This window comes from Arthrobotrys flagrans (assembly GCF_004000055.1).
Source record: "Arthrobotrys flagrans strain CBS H-5679 chromosome Unknown unitig_15, whole genome shotgun sequence".
NCBI classification, from domain to species: domain Eukaryota; kingdom Fungi; phylum Ascomycota; class Orbiliomycetes; order Orbiliales; family Orbiliaceae; genus Arthrobotrys; species Arthrobotrys flagrans.
Genome location: NW_027137545.1, coordinates 4,752,277 through 4,775,353, shown reverse-complemented (window position 1 = coordinate 4,775,353; position 23,077 = coordinate 4,752,277). Strand labels below are relative to the sequence as shown.

Genomic DNA, 23,077 nt, shown 5'->3' with positions numbered 1-23,077 from the left:
TATAAACCATCCAACGCTCCAACACAAACCATGACCGAAGATAGATTGTCAGACCGAGATCCGGAACTCTACCTAGGATATCTACCAAGCCATAGCTATAGCAGCAGTATGTCTTGGAGAACTGCAGTTCCGAAAGTTATGCAAACCTAGAGAAGCCTTCTCGGAATCAGGGAAGGGAAAACCCCATTCCTTTTCTTCGCAAAGAATTACCAGCGATTCGGTAGCTGTGTTTGTAACCGTCGGTTCATAGCTACTATTAACCGATTCGGCTGAGATACCGATTATATACAAAGTGTATCCACGAGGCGGAATCCCATTCTACCAGTTTATACTTACACGCCACGATACAAAACCATGGCCCTTGCATCAGGCCACCTTCCTCGCCCACACGTGCGTAGATTACACCATGCAATTATACTGATACCGAACTACATGTATCTATACATATTCTGCACCCCGCATTAATTATCCGAACCGCCCCCTTTTCCTACCATCCGAGACAAAGTTCGATAACCGCGGCAGAATGCTGGGATCATGCCACCGATTTAATATCCCCGTGAGTACGTTTTAACTTATCAAAGCCTAAGACATGTCGCACAACTTGCGGGGCGGGATTAAATAAAGCTAGTCCCTCCATCGGTCAGTATTTAAAAATGTATTCGGAGATCAGCGGTGAAACGGATAGGTATCACAGTCACGCGACCCTTAATTTCCTGACCCATTAACGAATATATATAATGACCATTCGGTCAAAAGCTTCTGTAGTTTGTATATCAATCGATACATTACACGTTTGCTAGCATTGATATATTACCTTTCCGGAAACCATCGAATATGACAAAATGCCATGCCTCATTGACTTTGTACGACGCATGTCTCAAAATCCTCAGGCCCGGCAGATCCACGGATTGATTTCTAGATATTAACCTTAATATCAACTACTAGGATTATATCTCAAACAAAGGGTCCGGAGCTTGTGAGCTAAACTGGCGGCGATCTATATCTTAGATCTAGGCAGCCGGCCACCAACATGCACGTTTCCAAATATCAAACGAGGAATGAACAAGAAAACCAAAACCAAACTTTAAAACATTAACCAAACAGAAGAACCAAAAAAAAGATCTAGCGAGTGGTAGGTTCGGACCGCCATCTCAATTCAGCTAGCTGTTTACCAAATACGCTCCCGTACCAACAGGTACATAGAGATTCTACCACTTAAATCAGAACGCCTTTTCTTATATCAACATCGAAAGTGTCAGCTCTATATAAAGGACCAACTTTTGAAGCTCTGCCACTTCAAAACTACTAACCAAAAAAGGGAGGGAAGCAAAAAAAATAAATTTAGCAGGTGACAGATTCGAACCAACATCCGGATATACTTCTGCTGCTACAAGCATTCTACTCTGTTCGAAGAAGCTGCCTAGGTACTATTGTGTACTTGCTAGGCATCCTACTTCAGATCTTCATGAGTATTTGAATTCGCGGTTTTATACTCGTGATCCTACTTGTATATATCCGTCTACAACGTAAATAGTAAATAAAATTCAAGGCGCCTAAGCTAGGACATCGACAATCAATTAATCTAGACTTCATATGCAAAGAGGTTGGGCTTAGCTAGCCAACTGGAGTATACTAGTATAGAAAGCGAGTTTCACGGGTCCGTTGGTATGTTCGCTACCGTACCTGCTTCACGTACACATCCACACTTTCGTTACTTATACTACAGGCTGGAAATTTATAAAGAACGCCATTCACAATAAAAATGTACTTCCCGACTATCACATTCTTCACCCTCGTTGCTAGCGTAATCGCTAGCGCTATCTAGAACAAATCCCAGAAAGTCTCACAATCGGCGATCTTTACAACCACTGCGACTTTGATCTTTCTGTGGCTTGTTGTCCCGCAGATGCCCTCGAGACACCTACCGAAGGTGGTTGCTTCCTTTTGACAGACCCAGCGCGTGAGTAATCAACCCCCCGCCATTGTGCTCTAATTATAAATTTATAAATATATTCTGAAAATGGAAAAATCGGTCTAACAACTACTCATGAAGTGAAACCATTCCTCTTCGTCGAAGTCTGCGCGGCGGTCTTCCGGCCTATTGCTCTTCCTCGATGTTCGGTCCGGAAACACTCACTACGGTAAGCCTAATACCCCTGGTAAGAGACCTTCCTATAAGTTGAAAGAAATATTAACGTTGCTTCTTTAGAATTCCCAAGCCTGTGAGGAAATAACAGTTGCGAAGGAAGATAGTAACCACTGAGAGCTTTGGAAGCTGAGGCTTAATATTCAAGTAAAATACTTCTCAATTTTATGTATAATTTCTTTAATGGTGATCATATAATTGCGACCAAAAAGAAATGGAACATCTGCATTTGATTTTTTTATTTTTTTATTTTATGTTACTGGTACAGTGCATATATCCCGTATGCGTCTACCTTGGTTTAATTATATTCGTATACGCGAGTAGAACCGGCACTATAAAACTACCACAAATACCGGCGTTGCTGGCTTTAAATGCTTGATCGATTGAGAAGGATCTATCATGAACCCAGACGCTACCAATTAGATCTATTCTATAACAACTATCATACAACAGTAATGAACGCCGGCCGGTCATGAGGTATCAAAAATATAACGAATGCAACTTCGCTTCCCGCTTCCAAACCTACGGTTCACATAACCCCCACCACTAACGCCACTAACCCAACCACAAAAGCCCACTCTCCTCCCGCAATCCCCATACCTCTCGTAGCCGCACTCAAAAAGTACGCCGCCCCCAGGTAACTACAAGTAATATCACCATCATCACTTCTCCACCCATAACTATTCTCCCCACGACTACCCCCAGGACAACTAAACCCCAAACTTGCCGGACAACTCTGTACCAAACTCCAGCACAAATCCATACACGGTTTAATCTCCTTATACGGTCCAGGACTAACAACCTCATCGATCAGGATGTTTCTACTGGCAGCTTTAAACGCTGGCGGCGTTGTCCCATCATTAGTTACGTTCCCCAGTTCAATATCTATAATACGCCCGTCATCCAGGAAGACCTTCGTAGGGCCGTTGTCTTGCCCATCGCCACGGCGTCGTTCCGCAAGGAATGATGCATTGCTACTGTAATCCGCACAGCGAGGGATCGTAGTCGCGCATAGCCATGTTTTGTAAGCTTTATCGCAGTCTTCGCAGCTTCTGAGGTGGGAATACTCCCGATCAGATGTCGTGTTGCATTGGACCTGCTGTAGCGAGTACGAAAAATTGGCGTACCAGGACGATGCGTACGTATCGTAGAACTTGGCTAGGTGAGGCATATTTTGGAATATTGTGTTATTTGTGGGAACGGCGTATGCCACTTCGGAACAAAACTGGAGGTCGTAGATGACTCTGCAATTACCATCTATACGCACACTGTTAGCAAAAAGGTAAATTAAGCGTTCGAGGAGAAGACCTACCCGACTTTGTTGTAAGGTTGACCGCAGAATATATGAAGCCGCCTTCCGTTTCATTATTCTGCTTTGCCAACCATATGTTATATGTCATGTTCGGCTTCAACCCTTTCAAATATATCTGCTCTTTGACTTTATTCCCTAGGCCACGCCTTGTCATCGAAATATCGCCGCTAGACGCGCTAAGACTCGCGCGGGCCTTGAGCCCACACCAACTCCGTCTTAGGCCATTTACAGTTGTATCATTGGCTGGATGAGCGAAGAATGTGTATGGAGGCTTGATAGCAGACACATTGGCAGATTTGTCGTATGCCGTCTCGTTGCCCGAGATCAAAAGTGCATTTGAAGAATCGCTATCGATAAGATAAAGATTCTGATAGTTATACCAGCCATAGTAGGCTCGCTTTGTCGATGCAACTATTTCGTAATTGTAGAAGCCGGTAAAGTTTCCCATTTCGGCTGTAATATTAGGAGCGACAACCGCAAGGTAAACCGTCGAAGTGGCATTGAGAGTAACATTGGCAAAGCCTTCGACTACTGGGATGACAATCTGCTGGCGAGGGTTTGCAGATGGGCCAGGAGATTTGTTAGTAGTCGCATTGGATGCGTATAAGGTCAGATTTGGTGGGACAGCTTTTGTATTGTTCAGCGCAGGACCCCAGCATGTATTAAACCCGAAATAAACTGTTCGAATACGGATGTTCTTCTCAATATCAACGAAAACATTAGAAGAACCACTCCGGCCGGCATCGGCAAATAGTTGTTCGGTGTCTAGTCCCCAGAGTTGTACTTCGCCGGGTTTGATATTGAAATTGCGATGCTGGTCTTTGACGAGCGAATTTAAAAAAGGCCCTCCTTGACGTTCCTGGAGAAGTCCCGGTAATAGATCGTGAAGTTCGGCGCCCTCAGGGGAGCTTGTATCCGCCCATGATTGTGACTCTTCGGTCGATTGTATAAACGGATTGAAAAATGTACTAACTCCCTCGAGAACTGGTGATCGATCATTTTCTGAAGTTTCGGAAGAAGGGTGGTGATGATGTACTCGATGGCCACCGCTAAGAACAGGTATCGACTGCGAATATGCTGACGGCGGTAGTGTCCACAGGACAAGCAGTGTGATCATGAGCACTGTTGCAAACGAAGAGACAGCGACACGCGACTGAAGCGGTGTCAGCCGAGGACAAGATATCTTGAATGCCATGGTCCGTGGTGTATCTGCAAGCTCCCGCAGAGTGGAGATGGCCCTTGATATGCGCCCTAGCCGGCAGGTTGGAGCCGAGAATGCAGGCTAGCCTGAGAGGGTATTTGGCAGCGGATGACGGCTATTTTTCTGAGAGTCAAGCTCAACCAGCGAACCGACTTGTTAGAAAACCTGGGATTGAGCTGCAGCTTAGGGAGGCGATGGCTTCAAAGGAGGAGAGGAGGGCGCAACAACTAACACTCCTACTCATTGTGACGAAGAAAGGTCGGAAGCCCGAGGATGCTGTGGGCCGGGAATGGAACGACGGCAGTGGACTCGTATAAGGCAGACTTTCGACGTTTGGAGGCCGGGTTAGTGCTACTGAGACGTTGCCAGGGGTTCCACCAAAAATAGCAGCTCCCCGTCGCCCAAAAAGGGCAATTGCGAAATAACACACAACACAAATCTAACAAGCACTCGCAGGGCAAATTCAATCGATTCGAATTTAAGCCTAGACCGGGCGTACACAAAACTTCACGTGGAATGTCGTTTGTTACCTTTGAAGTTCTCGAGATATTCGGTTTAAGGGAGTGCCACTTAATGAAGCTTTAGAGCGCTCGAGCTAGCAACTAGAATTGGAGTCAAATTCGAGTCTAAGTCAGCAAAATGCGTCTATCAATCTACTGTTCAGCTACCCTGGCCCTATTTCAAGCTCCATTGTCAACGGTCATGCATACAGCCTTGAGCGAATGTAAATAATGAAAAAGCCATGCTTGAAAGGGAGTGGTACAACCTAAAGGTGCATAGTGGTATCAAGAGATGTGCAGCGGCGACACCCAAACTTTTAAGTTTCTCCGACTGCATTGAATAGAACGATATTTCGTTTAGCCATTACGGAGATATCCCTTTCGGGAGCGTCTGGTTTCACGGTGATAGGCAGATCCCTCAAGGAGCTGTCGCGGTCCGCGGATCACCTAACCGGAAAGCCGGTACTGCTATATATCAAAACAAGTTTTACATTTTCCACGACGCTGTCAGAGTTTTAAAATATTGGTCCAAACAATGACAGATCACTAGCAGACCCCAGCGACCATACATGCGATGGGAGTGGTGATTTAATAGACGGGACTGATGCCGTTACAACTCGAAATATTCGAATTGAAGACGGGCTCAACATATCTGCGCACGAATATGTGGATCATGCAATACAAGTATCACTAGGATTGGTGTCTTTGAGAGATGGACACAGGCCGATTGTGGCACCTCCTCCTCAGTATCAAAGTCTACTTGCTGGTGGCTATGAGAGTGATGAAGATGACGATGAGTTCGCGGATGAAGGCATAGTTGAAGGGGGGTCGAGATCGAGGGGGCAGAGGATTGAAGAAGAGAAGCTACAGACTAATCTAGGCGTAAGGACCGAGGCAGAAGCGGAACTCGCCCTCCAGCAGGCAGTGTACCGGTCATTACAAGACCAGTCTCGAGGTCCTAGCGACTCTGGGCCGACACAGCCCTCCTCTGCGTTACAAAACTCGGGGACAATGGAGACCGAGCCTCTTCCACAAAACGCTGGGATTATACAGACCGAGTCTCTACCGCAAAATGCGGGGGGCATGCAAGCCGAATCTGAAGAACAATACACAGGGCCATCGATTTCCGACTTCCAGAAGGCTAAATCACACCTCGAGGCCTAGAAAATGCTTTCCACATTGTTAGAAAAGTACCCTAACTGGGGAGAACTTACGAACGAGGAGAGGCGCCAGAGGTACAACGAGTTTCAGACTGAAAAGAAGAAGACAGACACCCAAATATCCCGTGATCTAGTAGCAAAAACACCAAACTGGGAGCACCTGTCACCATTAGAAAGATACAAACAGTATCAACAGCTCGACGTAAGTTCCAACCGAGCAAGAGCAGCACTTCACGAAGAAGAAAGAGAAAAGTGGCAACAAAAACTTGAGCGGGAGACACAGCGCGTGCGCAAACGGATTAGAGAAGAAGAGAGAAGGGTAAGAGAATCAGCACTAAGACGCGGGGTAGAGAGGAAAAGCGATTAAAAGATGAAGCAGCCGCCAACGAAAAGACCTTGGAATTTCGTGACTATCTAATTCTAGAGCGTGCTAAATATGAAGCGAAGTTTGCAAAGCCTGAGCGAAATGATAGACGAAATACGGACTCGAATAACTCACCGTCGCAGCAAAATTCTAGAGGAAATATAAACCTAAACAACTCGCTGCTAGTTAGAGATCTTAGCCCTGGTGCAGTCGCGCAAGTGAACTAGAATAGCCCTCTCCTACAGAATGTTGGCGGAGATATGAATCCAAACAATCCATCCTCTCAGCTAAACTCCGGTGGAGATATGAATCAGAATAACCCGCGCCTGCTAAATGCTGGAGGGGGTATTAATTCAATTAATCCACCATCCCAATCAAACTTTGGTGGAATTATGGGCCAGAATAACCGGCCCCATCCAAATAATCAACAATATATGCAATATCAGCCAAACTTTGGTGGAAGTACGAACCAGAACAATCCTCTCCCGTTTAATGCTCGTGGGAATACCAATTCAAATAATCCACCATTTCAGTCAAACTTTGGTGGAAATTAACCAGCGTCCTTCCAATCCTGGCGGGAACGTTAATCGAAATATTTCACCGTATCTGCCAGAGTCCGGTAGTAATACGGGTCAGAGTAATTATTACCCTCCATCGTCGAATAGTAATATAATGGAAACATAGGCTAGAATAACCAGCGCCCGTTCAATTCTAGCGGTGGAAACTTTATAATTATTCGCATTAGTTCGCCGTATCTGCCAGAGTCTAACAGCGATATTGGTCAGAATAGCCCTCGCCCGCAGAATATGGGCGGAAATGTCAATACAAATGGTCCTCGCCCCAAAACACTGGTGGAAATACAAATATAAATAATCCACAGCCTCACCCAAACGCTGGTAGAAATATGGGTCAAAATGCAAGACCTCCAAGAAGGTAGGAATATGGCAGCCGCGGGCCCGGGCCCCGGATCGTTGGGGTTGATCACTTCACATCTCCTAACGTGAACACCGGTATGAACGATCCACCTTTCTACCAGAGCTACGCTCGTATGGGCTTCGAACGCCTATACGACCTGCCAATTCTTCGAGGGAATAATCCTTCGAATCCCAGGCCCAACACTGGGGCGAACAATAACAATGCAGCCAATCCCCTTAGTGTCCAATGGGGGCGATAATATCCAGCTTATGAGACCACCTCCTCTAGGTGCAGGAGGAACGGTCCGGATACCAAAACCCTTTGTTCCAGCAGTAGATAGGATTCTTCGGAACGATTTTTCACGGGCATATCCAGACATAGATAACGCTCCATCTAGAAATGAGAATGCCAACGATAGAAATCGCATGGAGGAAGAAGTAACAAGTGAAGAGGAGGAAGAACAAAATCTTGTGGAGGTTAGGGACAATGAGAGAGATTCAATTTGGGAATCATGAGAGGATGATACACAAACGAGCCAAGAAGATGAGTTTTCTACTTACCAATTCAGACCGTGTGGTCATGATAGTCGGCCTGTCAATACGGTTACCTAGCTGCCCTTGGTCGCATTCCTTAGCAAAATAGATACTCTTCATGTTATCATATTAGAATATCTGGTTGCTTCTATCGCGTGGTTTGTTCAAATTGAATATATAGTTGGAATTAAAGAGTTGATGAGTCCAGAGTCTGCCGCTCGTATATACTAGTATTACAAGATAGATTATCATTCTATGAATCCATAGGCATCTACAGTGCCAAATCTTTCGAATATTTATTCCAGGATTAGAAACTCCGAAACAAGCCGAGCCCGAGAGGCAAGTAAAAGGTATCGTATTATTCCAATTGCTAGCGATTGACTTTAATATAATTACTACATGTAATAGTATTAGCTCCCACCTTAACATACTTTTGAGTCTTGCGTCAAAATTTCGATTTCCTAGGCGCCTAGGCTTGAATAAACCCATATTAAGCTCTTTATCCACTGGTATTAGCTCCCACCTTGTAGTTCTGCCGACGTCCATGATTGGTCGCCGAAGATCTATTGTATTCTCATATGGGTGCAAATCCGATAGTGACCTAGCAAGCTCGTTTAAGCTTCATGAATTCAATATCGATCATAACAAAAGTTGAACAAAATATTAAATACCAATTCGGCCGGCCGGTCACGAATTAAAGCCTCAGGGCCCCCCACCTCCTACCACATTTTCGGTTTAAATCGAGCATTTATCCCAGCTACACAGTCTCTTAAAAATCCAGAATCTCGATATCTCGCAACCCATTACTGTGTTACATCCTAGCCCATAAATCTAGCCACTGCGAGATACCTTAACTGGCCACCTACCAACTAAAGTCCTAAGCCTACTTCTCCTAGCAAAGCGATATTAAGCTTAATCAAGTTTGCCTAAATCCAAGAAGTTTTCCACGCTGTCAGTCTCCAAAAGGATCAGGGTTAACAATTTTGCGCAGCAAGACCCACAATGCAATGCACGCCCACTTTTCTATCAACAATCGAATATGAAAACGGTTCTATGTAGATTATATTAACAGTTTCCTGCCCGGTATTATTTTTAAAAAAAATTCTAACGTTTAATCAATCTCGCTATATAATAATTTAGAGTACCTAATATATATCTCCAAAAGTTAACCACCTATCTTAACTTTTACATCCTGAAGAATTTCTGATCCTGAAATTTTGGGCCCAGGGCGGCCATTAATAATGCGGCGGCAAGGCTTAGGACAGTCCAAACCGATGCCGCAGAAAGTTACACAGCGTCATAGTGCAGGGGGAATTCGTCAGCTTGCGATTCGGACTCTTATATCCCACACCTATAAATTCGCGACCGGCTGCCCACGCCCGGATATTCTTCACAATAGATATACAGATCTTTATTCAGAGCTTTGTGTATATATAATAGCCTATCCATAACTACAGCTATCCTTTCTTTGCACATACGTGCATACATCGTCCTATATAGGCCTATCGCAAGGCATTCAGCCCTGCTGTTTCTCAAATTACCACACTTGTGCAAAAGTTGTTGCTCCGCACGAGGCTGAGCGAAACTGTACATTTGGAAAAATACAGTGGCTGGTAGACACGGGAAAAAAAGTCCAGCAATATCTACCCAAGGATACTCAAAATCATCATGGCATTAAAATGGGTAGAATTAGGTGTTTGGGTTTTAACACCCTTGGCGCTGCTTGCATGTCAGTTTCGCGAATGGAATATGGGACAATACCACCAAAGACCAATTTAAGATAGACACTTGGATCAAAGCAAAAAAGAAGGAGCTTGCGGAAGCAGGTATCTGTGTAAGTATCTTTTAATCCAAACTTTACTGGTAGAATTCTAATATATATATCCACCGCAAGCGACAATAGTAGGAGCCGCTATAACAGCGTCTATCCAGTGGAACCAAACATACGACGCCCATTGGTCCGTTCTTGGCTTCTGGTACGGCGCATTGCTACTAAGTTTGTTCTCGGTGGTCATATGCTTTCATTTGGGGATATACCTATCCTCGATTCCACTTCGCGCTCCAGATCGGTCATACCGATTTGCTATAGCCGGAAACACTAAATTCGGACAATACGCTAATCTTTGGGTTCTACAGACACCAACGCAGCTGTTAAGTTATAGTATCATATCATATGTTTTGGGGTTGTCTGTGATGATCATTAGTAAACTTTGGGATGGGCCTTGGAGTAATGATTCAAAGGTTAGTAGATACTACCTTCATCACGGGATGAATATGTTTTCCTTTTTAAAAAAGGACTATTGGAACTAACAAATGGACTACAGATTGCCCTGCTATATATCGGATACTTTATTCTCGGTTTCTCCATCTACATAAGTACAGCCGTGTGGATCTATCGCTCTGACTTGTATTAAATCTTCAGAATATCTACGATTGAAGATTCTCCTCGCGCATGTGAAATACCCTCAGATATTGTATAAAGAAATTATTCCAAATAAATAATAATATTAATCAAGACAACTTGTTCCATCCACCTGAAGCGAATCTTATTAAACATTTCCAGTTCCCATATTTTCCAAGCTGATTTGAAGAATCCAAAAACAAATTCCATACACTTACTCCGCAGATTCCGATAGTAGTCTTGGGGCTAGGTCTAGATAGTTGTTGCTATGTGACTCCCCTACAAGAGAGCAGCACCGATGAAAAGCGCAGCCCCGAGAACGCCAGCAAAAGCGGTATTTCGAGCACCAGCATTAGTCGTTGGTGTAGACCCCGAACCAGAGGTAGTGCGGTTTCCGGTTGTTGGAGTTGCAGTAGTACCCGGTTCGGTAGGAACAGGCACAGTTGCCATAGTTGTCTTGGCAGGTCTAGTTTCCTCGGGACCCGTAGTTTCAGCAGGACCGCTAGTTTCTTCAGGGCCCGAGGTCTCGGCCGGTTCTAATGTCTCTTCAGCTCCAGTGGTTTCAGCCGGCTCAGTCTCTTCTGCCCTTGTTGTTCCCGCTGGCTCGGTCTCTGACGGTGCAGTAGTTTCCGCCGGGGCGGAAGAGGATGGTGGGACAGTTGGTTGTGGAGGAGGAGTAAAGGTAGCGGTGACGGTAACAGTAACACCGTTATCCGCGCAAAGCTCCTCAGCTGCGTCGCTAGTAGCACTGTAATCCTTTGGATCGCAAAGTAGGGATATGCAAGGGTTGAAGCCGGCAAGGAACGCATTGGATGCGCAGAAACATCTGAAGTCCGTCTCTCTACAGCCGGCGATGGCGTTTATTTGGCTAACACAGTCGCGCTGCGATAAAGGTATGGTTAGGTATGGCGACAGTTTTCCAAGCGAATATATATAAAGGTACTTACGGCACAGCCTGGGAAGTTGGCCAGCTCTCGAGGAGGAGTTGGAGTAGCTGTTGGAGCTTCGACAGTTACAGTAGCTGTAACACCGACGCCCAAGCATAACCCTTCTGCGGCATCACTGACGGCCTGGTAGTCTGATGGTTCGCAAGCGAATGATATACACGGGTTAAATCCCTCTATGAAGGCATTTGAGGCGCAGAAACACGGGTAATCGGTATTTCCACAGCCGGCAATCACGTTCAGTTGACTAAGGCACCCGTACTAAATCACGAAATGGCAATGTCAGTATCTTTCCCCAAAATACCCTTGGTATGAAAGTAAGAACCTACAGCGCAGTTTGGGAATTTGTCAATCTGGGCCGAAATTACTGAGGCGGCCAACGCAATTGCGCCGGAAACTTTGACGGCAAGTTTCATATTCACGGTTGAAGAGGTTGATTATAAAATTAAGAGTTAAGAGGGAATATATGAGATGAGATGCAAAGATGCAGCTGCGGTAGTCTCGTACCAAGCTACGACAGAGTAATATATATATATATGAAGAAAATGATGATACTTTGCAATGTATATGGTACACAACCAGGGATATCGTGGTAGATTCTCACACCCTCTGTTTAAGGCACACGTTCTTCGTTTTATACTCGAGAATACAACAAGCAAAAAGCAATTGAGCCCAGAAGCAGCTGCGCAGCTGCGCGATTTTGCATGAACAATTCCTTTCGGACCCAGATCAGGTCCTGATAGCTAATAGCTAGGCGATGCTGCATAACTGTCAATAGTGAACGGCAACTACTTTTCCACAGCGTTCACGGCTTAGTTACGTGTCCCGTCCTCACAACCAAAGTCGGATATCCCCCGACCACAAGGTCCCCGCAAATTCTTCGTCTTGCAGGACGCCTCTCCACAAGCTGAGAAAGGGCAGAAACAGGAGCAATTGAGAACAACCTTGGCAACGCATGCTAAAGCAGCATATCAATCAGCTAATGTAACGCAGAATTGATAGCAGGATCTAGAAATCACAAAAACAAAAAATTCGCAGAAGAACCCGGCATTATGGGGAAGCGAACACCCTGCAGGAAAATCACTCGGGACAAGCCTTGCCGTGTGTGATTCATGAGGCATGCCCAACCGTTGTACAACGTGGGCCAAGCAAATCAGCCTCAAACCCCGCGAGCGGGAATCCGGAAACCCGTGTAGATTTTGGGCGAACGGATCTTTGTTATAAAAGAAAAACTCGACGCTCGCTTTTGTAAGAGTCTCCCTCGCCGTCAGCTAGGTCGCCGTCTGGTTTTGGTATCCCACGCAAAACCTTCGCCTCGCGAATATGATATATCTTCCTAATATAAATGTCTCTCATTATTCATAATATTAATTGGCTAAGCTTCTAGTTAAAGCTTCGCATTAAGCTTGGCAAGATAAAGATTGGGTATTTGCTGGCTAACTACGGTATTCCCGTCAGGGTCTATTCCACATTTCAACCAAATACGGCATATGGTAGCGGCAATACTATCCGCAAGATAGCCTTATATTTTCAGAGAGATTGTTCAGCCTCGCAATAACGATGTCCTTAGAAAAGTTTCTCGAAATTAGTAGAGTCATTCCATAAACCTGCCCGCTGCAGGCCAAAGTTTAGAACCAGCTCCACGGACCAAGTCAGTACCCTGTCAAGACACCGCCCCCCAGCCCTCTTAATCTAAGTGATGAGGTTCCATTTGGAACCGAGGGAGGGCTGACATTGTTCCCTGCAACCTCCATTTCTAATCAATAGCCGCTATTTCATTCTACCAATCCGAACAGCCGCATTGTAACAGCCAGCTATCTAACAGCCAGCTATGTAGCAGCCTTATAAAATCAAGACATGTCTTGGGACATATTCCCGACTCGCCTCGGAGCCATATTGCTAATCGCATTGGCTTAAAATATCGGGCCTTCCAGATCCCGATGCGAGTTTGAACTCCACTTTCTCAAGATTCCGAACAATGCGATTATAGATGCAAGTTAATATGGAAGCACTACGACGAATTAGGTCAAATCCTCAGGCTCAACTGCGAACAAGATGTGTGGTATTTCGTACACACCCCAATTAGGCATGGTGTTGTCTTGAACCCTGGCTGTGTGTAACGACACAACAACACATTTTTAAGGATCGAGGCAACACGCCGACAGCGGAACGTCATAGCACAGATCTGTCTCAAATTAAAGGTACGAAGAAGTTCAGACGGAAGGCATTTATCCCTCAAGGAATCATATCACTGCATTTACAAGTCTTCCATCTAATCCTCCTCGTCTCCAGGATCTCGAAGCTAGCCTTACAGCCTCTAAATGACGCCGTAGTTGGCATTCCTTGTTCATCTTGTTTGAGACTAGTCCGTTAAGGAGGTAAAAAAATTTTGTCGCATCCGCACGCACTTGAAGGCAATAATTTAGAAATCCTAGTAAAAAACTTAGAACGTCACGTCGTATTCCCAAAGTAGAACAAAAATTTTGCAAAAAAAGAGAAGAGAAAGATAGCATCGAACAGTTTCGATCTGTTGGCCTCCGGGTTATGAGCCCGGCGCGCTTCCACTGCGCCACGATGCTTGTTTTTTGTGATGACAGGTTGAGAATAAATGCAGTATATATACACCATGACTTACGAACAAAGATTTCTGCTGCCCTTATCTACGAACATGATAGCATCGCGAGAGTCTCAGAACTACTACTTGCAAGAACGCAACATCTATCCTCTACAATAAAAAAGTCGAGCACATGAGTTTAGGTGACGTCGTTCCAACCTTAGAAAATTCATGATCATTCTTAAGATAGTGTTTTCCGCCCAAAATCACACTATGATAACTCCGATTAAATCCGACCCTCGAACAACACGAACAGCAATTATTCTGAACGGGTTACAAATCGTGAGAGCCATGAATACAATGTGTACATAGTGATTGTAGTATTCGTAGATCTTTGCTATCTCGGAAAATTATCGTGACCATCAGTGCTTATCGAAGTGCAGTCGTTAAGTCCGAATTAGCTCCGAGTAGACCCTTCTAGCCGCTTGAGCTCTTGGAACTTTTCCAGCATGCAACCATACATGAGCAGACAAAAAGGTGAAGATATAATAGTAACGAAAACTGCACCGTTCGACATCTAATCTAAGGTTCTACCTTTACTTTGGTCTCCTTTCCTTCAGATATAATCCCATATTCTTGCCAATCATCATACAAATCCAGCGTTCCCAAGCCTAAAGGCCATCCCAGCTTTTCACCACTCAAAAAGTACAACAATGTCCAACACATCGTGGAACCACACAACCACTAGCGACGAAATCGCAGCAACACTAAGCTCCCACATCCAGGGCAAAACAAGTATGGCCTTTTTCCCTTTCCCAATACTTCGTCTCGTTTCGAAATCCCTTCTCCGTTCTTAATCTGCACATGTTTATAGTGTAGTTCCTCATCAAGTTGATAAATTTTTAATACTAAACTTCCCTTCTTAGTCCTCGTAACCGGCATCTCCCCCGACGGCCTCGGCCTCGACTTCTGCCGCGCAATAGCCTCCCACTCCCCCTCCCTTCTAATCCTCGCCGCCCGTAACCCTTCCAAAATCTCCGCCTCCCAAACCTACCTCTCAAACCTCTTCCCATCTTTAAACATCAAACCCCTGGTTATCGATCTAAGCTCCCAATCATCTGTCCGCTCCGCCGCTGCAGAGATTAATGATTCAGTAGACAAAATAGATGTACTAGTTAACAATGCTGCGGTGCATGCTCATACGCTTAGTAGGAGTGAAGATGGGATTGAAATGAGCTTTGCGACAAACCACCTTGGACACTTTTTGTTTACAAATTTGTTGTTGAAGGGGGTTATGAAGAGTGGGGGGAGGGTGGTTAATGTTACTAGTAATAGTTTTAGGAGGGGAGGAGTTGTTTGGGAAGATCCCAATTTTTTGGTGAGTTAGAACATGCATTTCTTTACCTAGGTTCGTCGTGAGTGTGTGAGTGTGAAGTTTAGTATTGATGTTGACTGGGGAGTTAATAGAATACGCCGTTCGGAGAGGGGTGGGAAGCGTACTCGCAGTCTAAAACTTCGAATGTACTATTTTCAACGGCCTTGGCAGAGAAGTTTGGAAGTCGAGGAGTTTATTCGTATTCACTGCATCCGGGGTGTAAGTTCCTCCACGATGATATCTCAATCGTATTCACTACTAATACATTTATTAACACTAGTAATCAACACCGCCATGGCAAAGAAAATGGACATGGACGACTTCGCAACTAGATGTAATCTCCTCCTTCCCTCCCCCCAGTCACTTAGCACAGACTAACATGAACTTGAAATAGTCAATGTAAACCTTCAGTGGAGATCATTCGCCCAAGGCACAGCAACACACGTAGTAGCTGCATTTGATCCAGCGGTTGAACCACAAAACGGTGGGTTTTTGACAGATTGTCAGATCAAGCCTATTACGGGTGATGAGGCGGCATGGGCTACTGGGAAGGAGAATTGGGAGAGGTTGTGGAAATTAAGTGAAGAGCTTGTTGGGGAGGACTTTTCCTAGATGAAAGGGCATTGCGTAAAATATAATTATCCGTTTACGACATGTCACTTGGGATTTGCATGTATTATTCAAGACCCAATTTTTATGAACAAGAAAAAAGAGAGCGAAAAGAGGTTAAGGAAACAGGATAGCGAGTTGACGAGAGATATCTGAACCACGATTCCGACCCATATTGACTACAAATATACTTCTTTCAGCTCTTACAAAATACCCATTACACAAATTACATATCGCAGCCATGTTTATGAACAAAGTATAAAAGAAAGCAAAAACTAGAACACTACATGTACACACAGAATTAAACAATGAAAAGCAGCACGAGAGAAACCTACTCTGTCGGGATAAAACCACAATCAAGCTCCATTCTAGCCTACCGCAGTAATATGGTCGGCATACTATCACTTGGTGTAGGTGCAGCAGTGGATTTTGCTTCATCCTTTGCGGAGGTAGGTTTGGTTTCATCTGTTGAAGAAGTAGGCTTAGGCTCTTCTTTTGCAGAAGTAGGTTTGGTTTCCTCTCTTGTGGAGGTAGGTTTGGCCTCATCTTTCCCTGAAGTAGGCTCAGCTTTTGGAGGTGTGGTTCCAGACTTCGAAGAGGCAGGTTCTTCTTTCACTGCAGTTGGCTCAGTCTTTGCAGCGGTAGGTTCATCCCTAGCAGATGTAGATTCAACCTTCGCACTGGTAGCCTCGCCGCTTTGGGAAGGTTTAGCAGCCGACGTAGTGACGGGTGCACCACCCTTGACCTCAGATTTTGGTGGAATAGTAACCCGGACAGCAGTAGGTTTGGTTTGGCTCTCAGTCGCAGCAGCAGCGTCATCCGTTTTCTCGGGTGTATCCGCACCACTAGGTGTAGCCTTTGCGGGCGCTCCAGTCGGATGATTCTCAAGACCCTTAGAAGCATGAGCGATCCTGGTCGTATCGTATGTCCAGTGAATGGTAGGCGAGGCCGGACCTTTAGGCCAGGGAGGGGCCGAGGGTTTCTTGCGTGCGTGCCACATGGATAGTATAGGGTTCTCTGGAATTGGTTTTGGCCCGCCGTCTTGACCGCCCTTTTGTCCTTTCTTATTATCGCCCATGTTTAGCTCGTTGGATCCGGAAGGTTTCATGCCTCCGCCTACTTTTCCTGTGCCGTTAACGTTCTTCGGCGGTGCCGGCTTGCTCTTTTTAGTTAATCCTTCGAGGCCCGGGATGATAAAGTCCCTAGGGTCGTAATTGGTCATTGGGGGGCCGAAGTAACCGTTGGCTTGACCGTTTACTTCTGGGACGTCAGGGTATGTTCCTCCTGGGTCTTTATAGTAAGGAAGGCCGAAGTTATCGGTATCATTCACAGAACCTTTAGGTGGGAAGATTCGTCCCTTTGTCTTGTCGTCCTTATCCTCTTTCTCACCTTGAACTGAAGGCTTAGCACCTCCACTACCCTTCTTGTCATCTCCGTCGATATCAGCGATTTGAATCCTGCCATACCATGCTCTCATGTACTGCTCTTGAGAGGCAGATGCCCTCCTGATATCACCTTGGACGCCTGCATGTTCACAAGGAACCCGTGACTCTGGGTAGCCGTATGATAGACGGACGAAGAAGCGGGGCATTGTATTAAAGAACGCGATGCCCAACGCTTCAGGCTGGTAGACGGAACTGTGATTGATACAGATTTTCTTCCGATCGTTAGTTTCCTGTTGCTTAGAGCGCGGTCTCTCGGGGAACCCCCATTCCCAGATATTCGGATCCAAGTTCGCCTTGGCTATTACGATATCTCGTGCCAGGGATATAACATTAGTGCAAAGGACTTGCCATGGCGCTGTGCCATAGTTGCATACTTCGACAAAGTATGAATGTTGGCACCAGACTTTAGTACAAAAGTTATTAGGACCGGAACACCAATCCGGCAGGTTTGAGTAAGACTCAAGGTAATCGGTTAGTAAATCGTAGATAAATCGGATGTTAAAATTTTCTCGTGGGGAACGCCAGTTACAGAGGAATTCCCAGTGTTCACGAGCAGGGTTTTTACGTTGTTCTTGCGGGCCGTCTCCGGTGACACCAGGGTGGACGTTGAAGGATATCGCAGGGAGGAGTCCAGGGGTGGGACTGCGCCGGCTGAGTTTGTTGACATCGACCTGCGCTTCTTGACCTTCGAAGATTTCGGGGGCTAAACTGCGGATGGCTAGGTTTTCGTCCCAGTCGTCTTCGAGCTCTTCATCCAAATCCACGGAGCTCGAGTCTAGATCCAGGCCTGGTACGGCATCGGTATCGCGGGCGGCAAGATTTTTCCTTCCTACGCCATTGAGATCTACTTCGTTCTGTAGTCATGGTGAGGTTGTGATTAGTTATTTATTCCATCTTGTTAGATATACGATTAGGTTCAGATAGGATGCATACCAAGGCAAGAGTACCCCCTGCTAATGCCCACAGCACTACAAGGCCTAGAGAAGAAGACTTCATACTTCCACCATGCACAGGCCTCAGAAGCTTCGACTTTATCACCGATATTCGAGTCTTACAAAAAAGAAAAAAGAGAGTACACACCGTAAAAGTAACTGCAGAGTATAGCAAACAGTATTCCTCCTGCAGAAAAAGCTAGATGGAAGAAAAGCGGTTAAGGAAAAGGGAAGAGACAAAAGAGACAAAAAGGAAGAAAGGCAAGTTCTTTCCCCTGCCAGGGCCGCTAGTATATATTCCACCCACCGTCTTCAGTACTTCCAAATCGATTAATCCCTTCCAGAAAAGCAGAAGATATTTTCGCCACAAACCCTTACTTTTCTGTGACAAGTTCATATGCGGTCGCAAATAAATGGATGGGATGGCTAAGCTATGAAAATGGAGTCAAGGACCGCGCTCTGTGATACTAGCGACAGGATTAAACAACTAGTTATCATAATTCATTCTTAGTCCAGGCTGCTTTTTTTTTTTTTTTTGGGGGGGGGGGTTCTTAGTAAATCGTGCTGGTTATGATGTTGCCCTTTACTATGTTCCTATCATGTTACGACGGCACTGTCCAGGCACGTTTCTGAACGGTTTCAAGAACCTTTGTGGGATAACTGTTGTGTTAGAGATGTTGTATTTCTCCCCTATAGCCTAAGGAACGAGGATCGAGAACGACCAGAACTGTGTAGTGCATTATGGATTGATTGTATCGGCCTGTTGGATCCCGATTAAATTAAATAGCTATCGATGAGATTTCAGGGCCCTAGTTATAAACTGTTATGTGTTCTGATAAAGGACAGGAATAAAATACACCATGCTATATAACAAACGTTAACGCGATTCTCGATCCATCCGAAGCTCTGACAGGCATATCCCAACATTCATGTTTCCGGTTCCTATTTGTCCCATTTGCATTGCATTGGTACAACTTACAACATTAACATGTTCACTCTCAGAAAAGAATCCCACAAACTTGAACCCATATAATCATGTACTACCCTAACCCCCTTTCCAACAACAAAAACCGTGTATACCATCCCCAGATCAAAAAACTAAGCCTTGCAACACCCACCCCCATTCACACCCTCCGCCCCAAACGCCAACTTACTCATCCCATCCGCCGCTCTCACCACTCCATCACCACCCGCACTCCCAACAGCACTCGGAACAATCGAAGAACTGGGCGGCACATCCAACACCGGATTCCTAAGAAAGAAATGACGGGGTCGAAGTAACAAACTCATCGGTTCAGCTGGCATAATAGGGAAATCTTCTGGTGCTGGGAAGTGAACGAGACCAAATGTGTGCCAGAGGACTATGTCTTCGTTGTCTATGCTTTCTGTAGCTGTGGATTCTATCCATTCTGGGAGACCGAGGGATGGGTTGCCGGAGGATTGGGGGACGTGACGGCCGGCGGGGTAGATTTGGTCGTCTTGGTCTGTAGTGATGTGTTAGTGGCGGGTGTATTCTACGGTTAGAGGGGTTGAGGGGGAGGCGGAGAGAAGATGAGAAGGGATAGTTATAGAGGCACATACACTTCGTAACATGAACTGCGTGTCTTGCAAACCCCGCCCGTTTATGAACCAATCCACCCGGCTTAATCAAAAGCTTCGGTACCTCCCTACTCACAAGTTTGTACGAAGCAGGTTTCCCACTGACAGGATGTAGTTTATTAGTATTCGCAATATCCCATGTTCTAGATGTATCGCCGTTGTAATCTGCTACGCCTTCTGCTACCGTGGAGTACTTTGTCTTGTTGGCATAGAAGGCGTTACCGTGACGGTTTTGGGCGGAGCCCACTTCGCCGTCGCCGAGTGCGGCGTCAACTTGGAAGACTGTATTGTTGGGACCGTCGATTTGGGGATCTATGCGTAGGCAGAAGAGGTGTTCGTGGTTGTGGGCATTAACTGCGGCGTATGAAGGGGGGTGTTATGTTAGTTATACGCTTTGGAATCTGGGGCTATACATATATTGGATAGAAAGGAATGACGTACCGCCAGGGTGGACTTGAGTACCCCATCCTTTGGTATCCTCATCGGGTGACATGGCGTAGGTATTCAGGATACCAGTGAGTTTTATCTCGAGTTGGATGGTGCCATCTTGGTGGAAGATCCAATAGACGCAGTACTCGTAGTTTGCAGCGGTGAAGATGTGGGAGATGATTAATTTACGTCCTCTGGTGACGATGACAGAGTTATCTCTGAAGTCCGTGTGTTTGAATAGGATCTATTTGCCGTCGGTCAGTTTCCGAAAACCTTTTCTTCTCTTTTGTAAAGGGAAAAGGGGAATACTTACACCGGCGTCTTCTTCGTGAATACAGATTGCGTTCTTGACTGTGACGGGGTTACCAGCTCTGCTTACGAAGTTGGCGTCAAGATAGTGGATTTCACCCAGACAGTCACAGCCTACCAAATTCTTAGCCGTGATATCCCATATCGTAATTAGGTCAGATACGTACCCAAAGCCAGCTCGTTAGTCATATAGCCCCCGCCGTATTCGCCCAAATCGAAAGCATGTTTCCTGAAATGCCACAAATCAGGGTTTCCATACGGCACCACCATCTCCACCAACGATAGCCTCCAAAATATTGGCCTCTGGTTCCCCTTATCATTATATGTGATATTATTCAGCACAATACCCTCTTTATAGTTAAACCCAATATGAAACTTAAAGTTCTGCCATGAAATTTCTCTTCCCTCGAGAGAAAATGATACACCCTGAGGTTGTACCACATGCAATGGTTTGATATCTTTGCGGAATCCACAGTCCGCTTCGATGTCCTTGGGGTTGTAGTTGCTTGGAATCTTGTTTAGAGGACGACGGACATCGGGGATGTCGATGTGGATTACTTCTTTAGTCTCAGTGTTAACAATTGGACAGAAGTCGAGCGGGAAAGCGTATTGGCAGTCATCGGGGTTTGGACGGTAGTACATGAGGGCTTGTTGAAGACGCTGCTTGTTTCCGAAGCGTTCGTCGTAGCCGATTGTCCATGCTTTATAATATCAGTTAGTATATATCACACTATGTAAAGGAATATGGAAAACTTACGATCAGCATAGACTTTGTGCATGTCACTTGGGGGGATACCGAGAATTCCGCATTGTTCAATGACCTTTGGGTCGTGTCTGACGAACTTGTCAGTCTCAATGAGGTCCTCCATTGTTATCTATCCCAACTATAATCAGTACCTAGTCACCTGAATGCATAATGATATATCGGCAGAATGATACCTACCAACGGCTGAACACCCTCTAGTTTCTCCCATTTCGTGATCTTCCCAGCATCAATGTCGACAATGCCGTCCCAAAGACCACCTTCTTTGTCAATAGCGACAACTTCAGCCTGTCGAGCGAGTTTTGGAGTATCGGCTGGACTGAGTAACCATGCTGTCATTTCAGTCTTCTTTGGCTCGTGAAGAGTAATAGCATTATATCCCAATTGGCCTTTACTCCCGCGAACAACCCATACTGCTTTCCCAATTTCTTGAGAAGTTAGAGGATCGAGCGGGTGGTGACCAGAAAGCTTTGGTACGCCTTCAGCGCCGACCTTTTGTTTGATTTGGGCTAGGAGAGACATGTTTGAAGCGATTACACTAAGTGAATAATATAAAAAGATATGTAAAAGAGTGTTATGATTCTATAAAAGTCCGTATAGCTATAATTCTACGGGCAATTTTTCGATCAGATGAAGATACTGTGAACAAGAAGTTGAACAGAGACGACAGGATATGGTCGCTTTATAACCCCGCTAGGAGTCGCAAGATAGCATCGCATAACCCCGTCATTTGAGCTGAACACGGCTTAACAAAGTTACGGACGAACGTCAAGTAATCGGCTTGCATCGACTAGTAGGCGAAAGGAGGCAAGTCCAGCTCCGCGGCCGCGGGTGCATGCACTACACAGAATGTGTCGTTCGTTATCATTTTCGTAACGTTCCCGTTAGACAAGCTTTAGCTTTTTTTGAAGATGTCAGTCGGTACTGTACCAGCACGGCCGACCGACAGTTCAAGCCGAGTACTTCTTAGTATGTATGCATTGCATGTGGCATGTAGGTAGTTCGTCTATGTATGCCCATGTTCCTCCCCGAGTTTGGTTAGGCCTAGCTATACCCTAGACAAGCTTAGACCCTGTTCCCCCACCATTCCACCACAAACCGCGTGGGAATATATGTGTGTTCCAGTATGCTGGCCGTGGATCCATCGATAAGGAAGTTTGAGGTCGCGATAAGGAGCCGGAAGGAAGGCGGTTGACAAGCGATATTTAAAAATCGGTGGGACTAAGCCAGAATAGGTTCGGAAATCCGGTAGAAAAGCTTCAATTGATGATGTTCCTGGAGATTCCATGCATGGTCTATACCTTTCTAGAGATTTGAAGGGTTTGAAACGGGCGGCTCTGCGATGGAGAAGAGGTTTGAAGGGGATATTATCAATATCAATCATGACTCGTGCTAGCATAGGCGGCCAGGACGGCGACGAATATAAATCCAAAAAAAACCGTGTTAACCATTGGATTGAAGATTTCCGGAGAAACTCGACTGGATCGAGTCGGAGCTCGCTAGATATATAGACATTACTCAGCATGGAAGTGACTAGATATTCTAGGCTCTGTCTCGACCAGTTAGTTCTTTAGAGTTCCATATCA

General features: G+C 45.5%; 7 protein-coding genes across 7 annotated transcripts; 3 read left to right on the top strand and 4 right to left on the bottom strand.

Moving 5' to 3' along the window:
* Window positions 1-2,675: 2,675 nt before the first annotated feature.
* On the bottom strand, window positions 2,676-4,653 carry DFL_001301 (uncharacterized protein; the record flags this gene model as incomplete). The annotated part of the gene is made up of 2 exons (XM_067629899.1): window positions 2,676-3,403; window positions 3,459-4,653. 2 exons carry the CDS (start codon window positions 4,651-4,653, stop codon window positions 2,676-2,678), a joined length of 1,923 nt encoding a protein of 640 aa, XP_067495873.1.
* A 748-nt stretch (window positions 4,654-5,401) lies between these two features.
* On the top strand, window positions 5,402-6,323 carry DFL_001300 (uncharacterized protein; the record flags this gene model as incomplete). The annotated part of the gene is made up of 2 exons (XM_067629898.1): window positions 5,402-5,441; window positions 5,710-6,323. The coding sequence occupies 2 exons, from the start codon at window positions 5,402-5,404 to the stop codon at window positions 6,321-6,323; spliced, it is 654 nt and encodes a 217-aa protein (XP_067495872.1).
* Window positions 6,324-9,810: 3,487 nt separating this feature from the next.
* DFL_001299 (uncharacterized protein) lies at window positions 9,811-10,545 on the top strand (the record flags this gene model as incomplete). Its single annotated transcript, XM_067629895.1, has 4 exons — window positions 9,811-9,860; window positions 9,916-9,965; window positions 10,026-10,372; window positions 10,456-10,545. 4 exons carry the CDS (start codon window positions 9,811-9,813, stop codon window positions 10,543-10,545), a joined length of 537 nt encoding a protein of 178 aa, XP_067495871.1.
* Window positions 10,546-10,811: 266 nt separating this feature from the next.
* On the bottom strand, window positions 10,812-11,892 carry DFL_001298 (uncharacterized protein; the record flags this gene model as incomplete). Its single annotated transcript, XM_067629894.1, has 3 exons — window positions 10,812-11,414; window positions 11,480-11,737; window positions 11,806-11,892. The coding sequence occupies 3 exons, from the start codon at window positions 11,890-11,892 to the stop codon at window positions 10,812-10,814; spliced, it is 948 nt and encodes a 315-aa protein (XP_067495870.1).
* Window positions 11,893-14,743: 2,851 nt separating this feature from the next.
* Window positions 14,744-16,017, top strand: DFL_001297 (uncharacterized protein; the record flags this gene model as incomplete). Its single annotated transcript, XM_067629893.1, has 5 exons — window positions 14,744-14,825; window positions 14,957-15,408; window positions 15,498-15,624; window positions 15,686-15,739; window positions 15,800-16,017. 5 exons carry the CDS (start codon window positions 14,744-14,746, stop codon window positions 16,015-16,017), a joined length of 933 nt encoding a protein of 310 aa, XP_067495869.1.
* A 370-nt stretch (window positions 16,018-16,387) lies between these two features.
* Window positions 16,388-18,455, bottom strand: DFL_001296 (uncharacterized protein; the record flags this gene model as incomplete). Its single annotated transcript, XM_067629892.1, has 2 exons — window positions 16,388-18,313; window positions 18,393-18,455. 2 exons carry the CDS (start codon window positions 18,453-18,455, stop codon window positions 16,388-16,390), a joined length of 1,989 nt encoding a protein of 662 aa, XP_067495868.1.
* A 1,034-nt stretch (window positions 18,456-19,489) lies between these two features.
* DFL_001295 (uncharacterized protein) lies at window positions 19,490-22,013 on the bottom strand (the record flags this gene model as incomplete). Its single annotated transcript, XM_067629891.1, has 7 exons — window positions 19,490-19,875; window positions 19,973-20,344; window positions 20,432-20,663; window positions 20,733-20,842; window positions 20,896-21,429; window positions 21,486-21,603; window positions 21,672-22,013. 7 exons carry the CDS (start codon window positions 22,011-22,013, stop codon window positions 19,490-19,492), a joined length of 2,094 nt encoding a protein of 697 aa, XP_067495867.1.
* Window positions 22,014-23,077: the final 1,064 nt, after the last annotated feature.